Source organism: Bombina bombina, chromosome 7, assembly GCF_027579735.1.
Source record: "Bombina bombina isolate aBomBom1 chromosome 7, aBomBom1.pri, whole genome shotgun sequence".
Taxonomy (NCBI): domain Eukaryota; kingdom Metazoa; phylum Chordata; class Amphibia; order Anura; family Bombinatoridae; genus Bombina; species Bombina bombina.
This window is the reverse complement of record NC_069505.1, coordinates 576,335,381-576,352,464: the sequence shown is the minus strand read 5'-3', so window position 1 is coordinate 576,352,464 and position 17,084 is coordinate 576,335,381. Positions and strand designations below refer to the sequence as shown.

The window sequence follows — 17,084 nt, the reverse complement described above, 5'->3', positions numbered from 1 at the left end:
GAATGGCGGTAAAGGCTAAGTGAGGATATTCTCTATTTAAGGGGGTTTGTTTTAAATGTATGTTAACTGATCCGGGGTGCTTGGGTGCACTCTGTCCTTGTACTTTTTATTGTATAACATTGACAAAGGCACAATGCAGTGCCGAAACGTTTGTTTTTTAAACTGATGTAATAAATTCTAGTTTTACTGCAAAGACCAGTGAGCTGCCTGCTTTTTGGAGAGTATATATATATATATATATATATATATATATATAATCATATATACAGGGTGGTTTTATATATATATATATATATATATATATATAATCATATATACAGGGTGGTTTTATATATATATATATATATATATATATATAATCATATATACAGGGTGGTTTTATATATATATATATATATAGTATTGGAATGAAGAAAAACGAGGAACTGCAGGCTCTGTTTTCCAAAGTGGTTAGTTTAATGAACAGTTTAGTGAGATACACAGTCACAGTGTGCAGGGCTGGATCTGACATCATATATACAGGGTGGTTTTATATATATATATATATATATATATATATATATATATATATATATATATATATATATATATATATATATATATATAAAATCATATATACAGGGTGGTTATATATATATAATCATATATACAGGGTGGTTATATATATATATATATATATATATAAAATCATATATACAGGGTGGTTTTATATATATATATATATATATATATATATATATATATATATAATCATATATACAGGGTGGTTTTATATATATATATATATATATATAATCATATATACAGGGAGGTTTTATATATATATATATATAATCATATATACAGGGTGGTTATATATATATATATATAATCATATATACAGGGTGGTTTTATATATATATATATATATATATATATATATTTATAAATCATATATACAGGGTGGTTATATATATATATATATATATATATATATATATATATAAAATCATATATACAGGGTGGTTATATATATATAATCATATATACAGGGTGGTTATATATATATATATATATATATAATCATATATACAGGGTGGTTATATATATATATATATATATAATCATAAATACAGGGAGGTTTTTATATATATATATATATATATATATATATATATAATCATATATACAGGGTGGTTTTATATATATATAATCATATATACAGGGTGGTTTTATATATATATATATATATATATATATAAAAATCATATATACAGGGTGGTTATATATATATATATATATATATATATATATATATATATATATATATATATATATATATAATCATATATACGGGTGGTTTTATATATATATATATATATATAAAAAAATCATATATACAGGGTGGTTATATATATATATATATATATATATATATATATAATCATATATACGGGTGGTTTTATATATATATATATATATGTATATATATATATATATATATACCTAAAGACCATCAGATATATGTAGAAATATGTGAAGAACATTGTAATATTGGTGGCTGCACATATATGCCACGTTATTGGCTCACCCAATGCAAACAGCTAGCTCCCAGTAGTGCATTGCTTCTTCAACAAAGCATACCAAGAGAATAAAGCAAGTTAGATAATACAAGTAAATTGGAAAGTTGTTTAAAATTGCATTCTCTATCTGAATCATGAAAGAGAAAATGTGGGTTTCCTGTCCCTTTAACATAGAGCTGTTTGATATGTATGATAGAATTTATTCGCATTTATTGTTGCTTTAATACGACTACAGAAAAATTCTGCGAAAGAGCTTTCAGTAAGGTCTGTGAGAGTTAATTACAAAAAAATAAGATAATTTGCCAAGCGCTGGCACGGATACAGCTTGTGATACAATAGCGTGTGTGTGTACGTGTGTGTGTGCTTGTGTGTGTGTGACTGGCTGTGTGAGTATACACAGCTTTTACAAGAAGATGAAAGTGAAAGCAAATCTGATGCTGCAGCCCACAGGAAGATTTAGACAAAACGAAGAGACAGCAACTAAGGGTAGAGAGAAGAGAGAGACATAAGAGAGACAGAGAGAATTAAAAATGTGTTAGAAAGAAAAAGATTGAGAGTAAAGTGGAACGAATAACAAACAAGGCAAGGAACCTATAAAAAAAGAAGCACAGGGGTAGGAGATTAATAAAATATTAAAAGCTGAGAGATCAGGACAGCATCCAGGTAAAGAAAACTTTACAGACTACAAAAGGCTGCACCCCAACTTAACCGCCATGTTGCCAACGCTCTCAGTATCTCAGCTCCCACAGGGGGGGTTCAGCTTTGAAAACTGTCTAAGGTAAGTGATTGCCACGTCTATCTCTCTAGGGTTATTAAAGGAACTCTGTGTAACCCCCCATTTGGGGCAATAAATAACAGGGTGTTGCAGAAAAGTACTGTTCATTTTTTTCAGGTGTTGGCAAAGTTGGCAACTGTAGATTCCTATCAACACCAAGTATGAAGTAGTATTGCTAGTAACATTGGTACCCAAGAAGTATAAAGTCTAATTACTGTGTGGTATGAGAGTCCTAACATGTTAAGTATTTGCACGTTACCCTTGTGGATTATTTGTACATGTGAGATAAGTGTGTTAGTAGTAAGTATACTATTGCCCCAGGTAAGTATAGCGTATTAAGATATACCCTAGGACTTCGTCTGTTACCTTTCAACCTTAACGCAGCAATATTAGATTTCACAGGGTCACACGCGCAAGTATATTTGCACGGCTACACACACAATTCATATATACACAAATTCTCACACACCGGTGGTGGGTCTAGAACTTAATACTTGGGGGGGCTAACATAATAAATGTAGCCCTTTGCAGCATAATGGGGGTGCTACACTTGCATTTGGAACTGGAAGTGTATAGCACCCTCATAGAACCGCCACTACACTACACACAGTTGTATCTGCAAAATCAAAAATAGTGACACACATATACACATACAGAGACACAAAGTCAAACAGGTCACAAACGCATACACACATTGCTACCACCAAAGTGTGATATTATTTACAAGGTCAGCCAAAATCACACATACACGGTTGTGCTCTCTCGAACTTGCAAAGAGTCACAGACACACAGGATCACAAATATATCTGCAGTACCACATACACACATGCACACACAGATCCCCATAGAGAGTCAAACAAATTCTGGAACTGGGCCCTAACCCATTAGAATGTCTATGGAAAGCCATCTTAATGTGTTTGAAAACCCCAAAAACTTTTCAAAGACTCTTGACAACTTTTATATCAAGGGGACATCAGAAAAACTATTTTTGCAGAACTTTTAAATTGAATTTTGGACTTTTGTAATTCAGCAACTTTGACCTTCTGAAAATTCCCTTTGTTTCCACAACTTTTTTTCAGCGTTAAAGTTTTTCTGTGCTAGGTTCAAATGTTAAACATTAATGGTTCCTGGTTTAATAAAAATATTAAAAAATATAACTCAAATCATACTAATAAAATATAAAACGTGTATATAATGTAAATACAAAAATACATTTAGGATAAACATTCACGGTTTGGAAGTTTTAAATCATATTAATTATAAAATTACTCATAATGATATTAAATAGTTAAGTGTACAAACCTCATTGATTAATATTTATGGCTAAGTAAAAAAATAACCGGAAATGAAACACATTAGGCTGTTGCCATAAATAGTGAATCAACTGTCAACCATGTTTCCTTTTTGCTTTAATCGCGTATATTTGATATATGTGGTCTTTAAAAACCTTACAATTTTCACATGATTTCTCTGCTATGTAGTTTATGTAATTTGCAATTTTTTTTACATTATTTCAAATGGACTAGAGAGATTTGAAAATGATGCACAAAGAAATTCTGATGCACGAGAATGCATATGTAATGCTATGTGTTGGTGTGACATTTTTCTTGTTACACACATGTACGAGGTACCACGGGGAGCACAGCTGTAATCTGAGAAAGAGTCCAGATTACTCTAAGGTTAAGCAACAAAAAAAAACAAAAAAAAACCACTCCCACTGTAGTGCCACTCACTTATATATAGATATAAAGTATCCACTTCACAAAATACACATTTTCACAAAAAAAGGATATACTCCTATTTGGGCCATTTTCAGTAGATCTGGCTCTTGAATTTTACTCAATTTTTTTTATCAAAACTGTATCTACAAAACGTAGACATTAATGGTGGTTTTCTATAGATAAACATGGGATACGTTTTTCAAAAGGATTCTGATCAAAATATTTTGCTATGGTTCAAATACAAAGGGATAGATTTATTAATCTGCGGATGCTCTTTAACTCATCCGCCACCTCTGAGGTGGGGGACTGCAGTCATCCCGATCTGATACGATAGGGATGATTGACACCTCCTGCTAGCGGCCAATTGGTCGTGAATGTGCAGGGGGCGGCATTGCACAACCATTTCACCAGAACTGTTTGTGCAATGTTAAATACAATCGGCTAGATTATGAGTTTTGCGTTATGAGTGAAAAAGCAGCGTAATGGCTCTTTTTCACTACCGCTGGTATTACGAGTTTTGCAGGTATAGCTGTCCTGCAGACTTTTTTGGCCGTAACGCAACATAACTACCGCAGCTTTCAAAAAGTCCTTTTTCAATGGGACTTCCACAGCGCCGGTATTACGAGTTTGCCTGTCCGGCCAAAAAGTGAGCGGTACAGCCTATAACTACAACATCCGTACCGTAAACTGAAAGTAAACAGAACTAAAGTGCTAAAAAGTACACTAACACCCATAAACTACCTATTAACCCCTAAACCGAGGCATTCCCGCATTGCAAACACTAAAATAAAATTATTAACCCTTAATCTGTGGCTCCCGACATCGCCGCCACTATAATAAACATATTAACCCCTAAACCGCCATACTCCTGCATCACAAACACTAGTTAAATATTATTAACCCCTAATCTGCTGTCCCTAACATTGCCGCAACCTGCATTACTGTTATTAACCCCTAATCTGCTGCCCCCAAAATCGCTGCCACTATACTAAAGTTATTAACCCCTAAACCTAACCCTAAGTCTAACCCTAAACCTAACACCCACTAACTTTAACATAATTAACATAAATCTAAATAAAAATTACAATTAATACCTAAATAATTCCTATTTAAAACTAAATACATACTTACCTGTAAAATAAAACCTAACCTAGTTACAATATAACTAATAGTTATATTGTAGCTATCTTAGGTTTTATTTTTATTTCACATCTAAATTTGAATTTATTTTAACTAGGTAGAATAGTTACTAAATAGTTATTAACTATTTACTAACTACCTAGGTAAAATAAATACAAATGTAACTGTAAAATAAAACCTAACCTGTCTTACACTAACACCTAACCTTACACTACAATTAAATAAATTATATTAATTAAATACAATTAACTAAATTACAAAAACAAACAAACACTAAATTACACAAAATAAAAAAGAAATTATCAAATATTTAAACTAATTACACCTAATCTAATAGCCCTATCAAAATAAAAAAGCCCCCCAAAATAAAATAAAAAAAACCTAGCCTAAACTAAACTGCCAATGGCCCTTAAAAGGGCCTTTTGCGGAGCATTGCCCCAAATAAATCAGTTATTTTACTGTAAAAAAAATACAAACAACCCCCAACAGTAAAACCCACCACCCACACAACCAAACCCCCCAAATAAAATCCTATCTAAAAAAAAACTAAGCTCCCCATTGCCCTGAAAAGGGCATTTGGATGGGCATTGCCCTTAAAAGGGCATTTAGCTCTATTTCAGCCCAAACCCTAAGCTAAAAATAAATCCCACCCAATAAACCCTTAAAAAAACCTAACACTAACCCCCGAAGATTTTGAAGACCCGACATCCATCCTCAACGAAGCTGGGAGAAGTCTTCATCCAAGCGGCAAGAAGTCCTCAACGAAGCCGGGAGAAGTCTTCATCCAAGCGGCAAGAAGTGGTCCTCCAGACGGGCAGAAGTCTTCATCCAGACGGCATCTTCTATCTTCATCATTCCGACGCGAAGCGGCTCCACCTTCAAGACATCCGGCACGGAGCATCCTCTTCTGTCGACGGCTCTTCAAGAATGAAGGTTCCTTTAAGGGACGTCATCCAAGATGGCATCCCTTGAATTCAGCTCACACAAACACACACATGAACGCCACAACAGGTCATACACATGCACAAAACATAAACATGCACACAACAGCTCACACAAATACACACATGTACACTGCAGCTCACACAAACACACACATGCACACAACAGCTCACACAAACACACAAATGCACACAACAGCTCACACAAACACACATGCACACCACAACAGGTCATACACATGCACACAACAGTTGGCACAAACACACACATGCACACAACAGCTCACACAAACACACACATGTACACTGCAGCTCACACAAACACACACAACAGCTCAAACAAACACACAAATGCCCACAACAGCTCACACAAACACACACATGCACACAACAGCTCACACAAACACACACATGCACAAAGCAGGTCATACACATGCACACAACAGCTCACACAAACACACACATGCCCACAACAGCTCACACAAACACACACATGCACACAACAGCTCACACAAACACACACATGCACACAGCAGGTCATACACATGCACACAACAGCTCACACAAACGCACACATGCACACAACAGCTCACACAAACACACATGCACACACACATGCACACCATAACAGGTCATACACATGCACACAATAGCTGGCACAAAAACACCCATGCACACAGCAGCTCACACAAACACACACATGCACACAACAGCTCACACAAACACACATGCACACCACAACAGGTCATACACATGCACACAACAGCTGGCACAAACACACACATGCACACAACAGCTTACACAAACACACACATGCACACATCAGCTCACACAAACACACACAACAGCTCACACAAACACACACATGCACACAGCAGCTCACACAAACACACACATGCACACAGCAGCTCACACAAACACACACATGCACACAACAGCTCACACAAACACACATGCACACCATAACAGGTCATACACATGCACACAATAGCTGGCACAAAAACACCCATGCACACAGCAGCTCACACAAACACACACATGCACACAACAGCTCACACAAACACACATACACACCACAACAGGTCATACACATGCACACAACAGCTGGCACAAACACACACATGCACACAACAGCTTACACAAACACACACATGCACACATCAGCTCACACAAACACACACAACAGCTCACACAAACACACACATGCACACAGCAGGTCATACACATGCACACAACAGCTTACACAAACACACACACATGCACACATCAGCTCACACAAACACACACAACAGCTCACACAAACACACACATGCACACAGCAGCTCACACAAACACACACATGCACACAACAGCTCACACAAACACACACATGCACACAACAGCTCACACAAACACACATGCACACCACAACAGGTCATACACATGCACACAACAGCTGGCACAAACATAAACATGCACACAACAGCTCACACAAACACACACATGTACACTGCAGCTCACACAAACACACACATGCACACAACAGCTCACACAAACACACAAATGCCCACAACAGCTCACACAAACACACACATGCACATAGCAGTTCACACTAACACACTCATGTACACAGCAGCTTACACAAACACACATATGCACACAATAGCTCACACAAACACATACACGCACACAGCAGCTCACACAAACACACACATGCACACAGCAGGTTACACAAACACACATATGCACACAATAGCTCACGCAAACACATACACGCACACAACAGCTCACACATACACACACATGCACACAACTGCTGGCACAAAAACACACATGAACACAGCAGCTCACACAAACACACACATGCATGCCACAACAGGTCATACACATGCACACAACAGCTGGCACAAACATAAACATGCAAACAACAGCTCACACAAATACACACATGTACACTGCAGCTCACACAAACACACACATGCACACAACAGCTCACACAAACACACATGCACACCACAACAGGTCATACACATGCAATCAACAGTTGGTACAAACACACACATGCACACAACAGCTCACACAAACACACACACATGTACACTGCAGCTCACACAAAGACACACAACAGCTCAAACAAACACACAAATGCCCACAACAGCTCACACAAACACACACATGCACACAACAGCTCACACAAACATACACATGCACACAGCAGGTCATACACATGCACACAACAGCTCACACAAACACACACATGCCCACAACAGCTCACACAAACACACACATGCACACAACAGCTCACACAAACACACATGCACACCACAACAGGTCATACACATGCACACAACAGCTGGCACAAAAACACACATGCACACAGCAGCTCACACAAACACACACATTCACACAGCAGCTCACGTAAACACACACATGCACACAACAGCTCACACAAACACACACATGCACACAACAGCTCACACAAACACACATGCACACCACAACAGGTAATACACATGCACACAACAGCTGGCACAAACACACACATGCACACAACAGCTTACACAAACACACACATGCACACATCAGCTCACACAAACACACACAACAGCTCACACAAACACACACATGCACACAACAGCTCACACAAACACACACATGCACACAGCAGGTCATTCACATGCACACAACAGCTCACACAAACACACACATGCCCACAACAGCTCACACAAACACACATGCACACCACAACAGGTCATACACATGCACACAACAGCTGGCACAAAAACACACATGCACACAGCAGCTCACACAAACACACACATGCACACAGCAGCTCACACAAACACACACATGCACACAACAGCTCACACAAACACACACATGCACACAACATCTCACACAAACACACATGCACACCACAACAGGTCATACACATGCACACAACAGCTGGCACAAACACACACATGTACACTGCAGCTCACACAAACACACACATGCACACAACAGCTCACACAAACACACAAATGCCCACAACAGCTCACACAAACACACAGCAGTTCACACTAACACACTCATGTACACAGCAGCTTACACAAACACACATATGCACACAATAGCTCACACAAACACATACACGCACACAGCAGCTCACACAAACACACACATGCACACAGCAGGTTACACAAACACACATATGCACACAATAGCTCACGCAAACACATACATGCACACAACAGCTCACACATACACACACATGCACACAACAGCTCACACAAACACACACATGCACACAACAGCTGACACAAACACACATGCATACCACAACAGGTCATACAGATGCACACAACAGCTGGCACAAAAACACACATGAACACAGCAGCTCATGCACACAATAGCTCACACAAACACTTACATGCACACAATAGCTCACATAAACATATACATGCACACAATAGCTCACACAAACACACATGCACACAACAGCTTACACAGACTCACACATGCACACATCAGCTCACACAAACACACACATGAACACAGCAGCTCACACACACATGCACACAGCAGCTCAACCAAACACACAGCAGCTCACACAAACACACACATGAACACAGAAGCTCACACACACATACATACAGCAGCTCACACAAACACACACATGAACACAGCAGCTCACACAAACACACACATGCACACAACAACTCACACAAACACACATGCACACAACAGCTTACACAAATACACACACACATGCACACAGCAGCTCACACAAACACACATATGCACACAGCAGCTCATGCACACACATATACACAGCAGTTCACACACACACATGAACACAGCAGCTCACACAAACACACACATGCACACAACAGCTCACACAAACACATACACGCACACAGCAACTCTTTTACACACACACATGCACACAGCAGCTCACACAAACACACACATGCACACGACAGCTCACACAAACACACATGCACACAACAGCTCACACAAGCACACACAAGCACACATCAGCTCACACAAACACACACATGCACACCATAGCTCACACAAAAACAAATCACACAAACACACATGCACACAACAGTTTACACAAATACACACACATGCACACAGCAGCTCATACACACACATATACACAGCAGCTCACACACACACAGATTCACACACAACAGCTCTGACACACACACATATGCACACAACAGCTCACACAAACACATACATGCACACATCAGCTCTTTTACACACACACATGTATACAGCAGCTCACACAAACACACACATGCACACAGCAGCTCACACAAACACACACATGCACACAGCAGCTCATACACACAGATACACACAGCAGCTCACACACACACAAACACAGCAGCTCATACACACAGATACACACAGCAGCTCACACACACACAAACACAGCAGCTCACACAAACACACACATGCACACAACAGCTCACACACATGCGCACGACAGCTCACACACATACACATGCACACAACAGCTCACAAACACATATAAAACAGCTTACATAGACACACATATGCACACAACAGCTCACACAAACACACACATGCACAAAACAGCTTACATAGACACACATATGCACACAACTGCTCACACAAACACACACATGCACAAAACAGCTTACATAGACACACATATGCACACAACTGCTCACACAAACACACACATGCACAAAACAGCTTACATAGACACACATATGCACACAACAGCTCACACAAACACACACATGCACAAAACAGCTTACATAGACACACATATGCACACAACTGCTCACACAAACACACACATATGCACACAACTGCTCACACAAACACACACAGGCACACAACTGCTCACACAAACACACACACATGCACACAACTGCTCACACAAACACACACACATGCACACAACAGCTCACACAAACACACACACATGCACACAACAGCTCACACAAACACACTCATGCACACAGGAGCTAACACAAACAAACATGTGCGCACAATAGCTCACACAAACACATACACACACAGCTGCTCACACAAACACACACACATGCACACAGCAGGTCATACAGACACATGCACACAATGGCCCCTAGTTATCAATGTCTGTCGAACCTGATCCGACAGAGCGTATCAGGTCCGACAGACATCGCTGAATATGGCGAGCAATACGCTCTCTGTATTCAGCATTGGACCAGCAGCTCACAAGAGCTGCTGGTGCAACGCCGCCCCCTGCAGACTCGCGGCCAATAGGCCGCCAGCAGGGGGGGTGTCAATCAACCCAATTGTACTCGATCGGGTTGATTTCCGGCGATGTCTGTCCGCCTGCTCAGAGCAGTCAGTCAGAGTTATGAAGCAGCGGTCTTTGTGACCGCTGCTTCATAACTGCTGTTTCTGGCGAACCTGCAGGCTCGCCAGAAACACGGGGCATCAAGCTCCATATGGAGCTTGATAAATATGCCCTAATAGCTCAACCAAACACACAGAAGCTCACACACATGCACACCATAGCTCACACAAACACACATGAACACAACAGCTTACACAAATACACACAGCATCTCACACAAACACACACATGCACACAGCAGCTCATACACACACATATACACAGCAGCTCACACAAACACATACATGCACACAGCAGCTCATACAAACACACATTAACACAGCAGCTCATACAAACACACATGCACACAGCAGCTCATACAAACACATACATGCACACAGCAGCTCACACACACACATACATGCACACAGCAGCTCACACACACACATTAACACAGCAGCTCATACAAACACACATGCACACAGCAGCTCACACACACACATACATGCACACAGCAGCTCATACAAACACATACATGCACACAGCAGCTCACACACACACATTAACACAGCAGCTCATACAAACACACATACACACACAGCAGCTCACACACACACATACATGCACACAGCAGCTCACACACACACATTAACACAGCAGCTCACACAAACACACATACACACACAACAGCTCACACAAACACATACATGCACACAGCAGCTCACATACACACATTAACACAGCAGCTCACACAAACACACACATGCACAGAGCAGCTCATACACACACATTAACACAGCAGCTCATACAACACACATGCACACAGCAGCTCATACACACACATTAACACAGCAGCTCATACAAACACATATACACACACAGCAGCTCACACAAACACATACATGCACACAGCAGCTCACACAAACACATACATGCACACAGCAGCTCACACACACACATTAACACAGCAGCTCACACAAACACACATACACACACAACAGCTCACACAAACACATACATGCACACAGCAGCTCACACACACACCTTAACACAGCAGCTCATACAAACACACATGCACACAGCAGCTCATACACACACATTAACACAGCAGCTCACACAAACACACATACACACACAACAGCTCACACAAACACATACATGCACACAGCAGCTCACACACACACATTAACACAGCAGCTCATACAAACACACATGCACACAGCAGCTCATACACACACATTAACACAGCAGCTCACACAAACACACATACACACACAGCAGCTCACACAAACACATACATGCACACAGCAGCTCACACACACACATTAACACAGCAGCTCACACAAACACACATACACACACAACAGCTCACACAAACACATACATGCACACAGCAGCTCACACACACACATTAACACAGCAGCTCACACAAACACACATACACACACAACAGCTCACACACACACATACATGCACACAGCAGCTCACACACATACATGCACACAGCAGATCACACAAACACACATACACACACAACACCTCACACACACACATACATGCACACAGCAGCTCACACACACACATTAACACAGCAGCTCACACAAACACACACATGCACACAGCAGCTCACACACACACATTAACACAGCAGCTCACACAAACACACATACACACACAACAGCTCACACAAACACACACATGCACACAGCAGCTCACACACACACATTAACACAGCAGCTCACACAAACACATTAACACAACAGCTCACACAAACACACACATGCACACAGCAGCTCACACACACACATGCACACAGCAGCTCACACAAACACATTAACACAACAGCTCACACAAACACACACATGCACACAGCAGCTCACACACACACATTAACACAGCAGCTCACACAAACACACACATGCACACAGCAGCTCACACATACACACACATTAACACAGCAGCTCACACAAACACACACATGCACACAGCAGCTCACACATACACACACATATACACAGCAGCTCACACACACACATTAACACAGCAGCTCACACAAACACACATACACACACAACAGCTCACAGAAACACACACATGCACACAGCAGCTCACACACACACATTAACACAGCAGCTCACACAAACACACATACACACACAACAGCTCACACACACACACACATGCACACAGCAGCTCACACACACACATACATGCACACAGCAGCTCACACAAACACACATACACACACAACAGCTCACACAAACACACACATGCACACAGCAGCTCACACAAACACATTAACACAGCAGCTCACACAAACACACATACACACACAACAGCTCACACACACACATACATGCACACAGCAGCTCACACACATTAACACAGCAGCTCACACAAACACACATACACACACAACAGCTCACACAAACACATACATGCACACAGCAGCTCACACACATTAACACAGCAGCTCACACAAACACACATACACACACAACAGCTCACACAAACACATACATGCACACAGCAGCTCACACACACACATACATGCACACAGCAGCTCACACAAACACATACATGCACACAGCAGCTCACACACACACATGCACACAGCAGCTCACACAAACACATTAACACAACAGCTCACACAAACACACACATGCACACAGCAGCTCACACACACACATTAACACAGCAGCTCACACAAACACACACATGCACACAGCAGCTCACACATACACACACATATACACAGCAGCTCACACACACACATTAACACAGCAGCTCACACAAACACACACATGCACACAGCAGCTCACACAAACACATACATGCACACAGCAGCTCACACACACACATTAACACAGCAGCTCACACAAACACACATACACACACAACAGCTCACACAAACACACACATATACACAGCAGCTCACACACACACATTAACACAGCAGCTCACACAAACACACATACACACACAACAGCTCACACAAACACATACATGCACACAGCAGCTCACACACACACATTAACACAGCAGATCACACAAACACACACATGCACACAGCAGCTCACACAAACACACATACACACACAACAGCTCACACAAACACACACATGCACACAGCAGCTCACACACACACATGCACACAGCAGCTCACACAAACACACATACACACACAACAGCTCACACAAACACATACATGCACACAGCAGCTCACACACACACATGCACACAGCAGCTCACACAAACACACACATGCACACAGCAGCTCACACAAACACATTAACACAGCAGCTCACACAAACACATACATGCACACAGCAGCTCACACACACACACATACACAACAGCTCACACAAACACACACATGCACACAGCAGCTCACACAAACACACACATATACACAGCAGCTCACACACACACATTAACACAGCAGCTCACACAAACACACACATGCACACAGCAGCTCACACAAACACACATACACACACAACAGCTCACACATACACACACATATACACAGCAGCTCACACAAACACACACATGCACACAGCAGCTCACACAAACACATTAACACAGCAGCTCACACAAACACACACATGCACACAGCAGCTCACACACACACATTAACACAGCAGCTCACACAAACACACACATGCACACAGCAGCTCACACAAACACACACATGCACACAGCAGGTCATACACAAACATACACACAGCAGCTCACACAAACACACACATGCACACAGCAGCTCACACACACACATTAACACAGCAGCTCACACAAACACACACATGCACACAGCAGCTCACACAAACACACACATGCACACAGCAGGTCATACACAAACATACACACAGCAGCTCACACACACACAAACACAGCAGCTCACACAAACACACACACATGCACACAACAGCTCACACACATGCGCACAACAGTTCACACACACACACACATGCACACAACAGCTCACACAAACACACATATGCACACAATAGCTCACACAAAAACATACACGCACACAACAGCTTACACAGACACGCATATGCACACAACAGCTCACACAAACACACACATGCACACAACAGCTTACATAGACACACATATGCACACAACTGCTCACACAAACACACACATATGCACACATCTCACACAAATACGCACACATGCACACAACTGCTCACACAAACACACACACATGCACACAACAGCTTACATAGATACACATATGCACACAACAGCTCACACAAACACACACATATGCACACAACATCTCACACAAACACACACATGCACACAGCAGCTCAAACACATGCACACAGCAGTTTACAAAAACACACTCATGCACACAGCAGCTTACACAAATACACATGTGCATACAATAGCTCACACAAACACATACACACACAGCAGCTCACACAAACACACACATGCACACAGCAGGTTACACATATGCACACAATAGCTCACACAAACACATACATGCACACAATAACTCACACAAACACACACATGCACACAGTAGGGTATACACACACATGCACACAATAGCTCACACAAACACACATGCACACAGTAGGTTATACACACACACGTGCACACAATAGCTCACACAAACACACATGCACACAGTAGGTTATACACACAATAGCTCACACAAACACACATGCACACAGTAGGTTATACACACACACATGGACACAATAGCCACACAAACACATATTGCACACAGTAGGTTATACACACACATGCACACAATAGCTCACACAAACACACATGCACACAGTAGGTTATACACACAATAGTTCACACAAACACACACATGCACACAGTAGGTTATATACACACACATGCACACAATAGCTCACACAAACACACACATGCACACAGTAGGTTATACACACACACATGGACACAATAGCTCACACAAACACGCATGCACACAGTAGGTTATACACACACACATGCACACAATGGGGGGTAGTTATCAACGCGTCTAATTTACCTGCCTTCGCCGGTTCAATACGCCCGCCTAAGCTCGCCTACCATCGCCGCCGTGGACCTGCAAAATTTCGCCTAAGTTATCAATAAATCTGTCAAAAAGCCGCGCACCAAGTACGGGGCGATGAGCAGCGGACTGTGATAGTTATCACTCATCCGATCTCGCTGCTCTTCGGCTTTTTGACAGCTTTATTGCTAGCCTGTCACTAAGCACCCACACTAACTACACTGTTCTACCCCCTATACCGGCGCCCCCGGAGCCCCCCGCAACTCACTAAAGTTAGTAACCCCTAAACCGCCGCTCCTAGACCCCGCCGCAACTCTTATAAATGTATTAACCCCTAAACCGCCGCTCCCGGACACCGCCGCCACCTACATTATACCTAGTAACCCCTATCCTGCCCCCCCTATACCGCCGCCCTCTATAATAAAGTTATTAACCCCTATCCTGCTGATCCCGGACCCCGCCGCAACTAAATAAATAGTTTAACCCTAAACTGCCGCTCCCGGACCCCGCCGCAACCTATATTAAACTTATTAACCCCTAATCTGCCCCCCTTACACCGTCGCCACCTATAATACATTTATTAACCCCTATCC

The 17,084-nt window shown here is 41.5% G+C and overlaps 1 protein-coding gene across 1 annotated transcript in view; it reads left to right on the top strand.

The window, feature by feature from the left end:
* The first annotated feature begins 2,027 nt into the window (after positions 1-2,027).
* LOC128667102 (proteasome subunit beta type-7) overlaps positions 2,028-17,084 on the top strand; it is a 72,795-nt gene continuing 57,738 nt past the window's right edge. Inside the window, exon 1 of the mRNA XM_053721996.1 lies at positions 2,028-2,340. Within this exon, the coding sequence (XP_053577971.1) occupies positions 2,276-2,340 (65 nt within the window). The 5' untranslated portion in view covers positions 2,028-2,275. The remainder of the gene's footprint in view (positions 2,341-17,084) is intronic.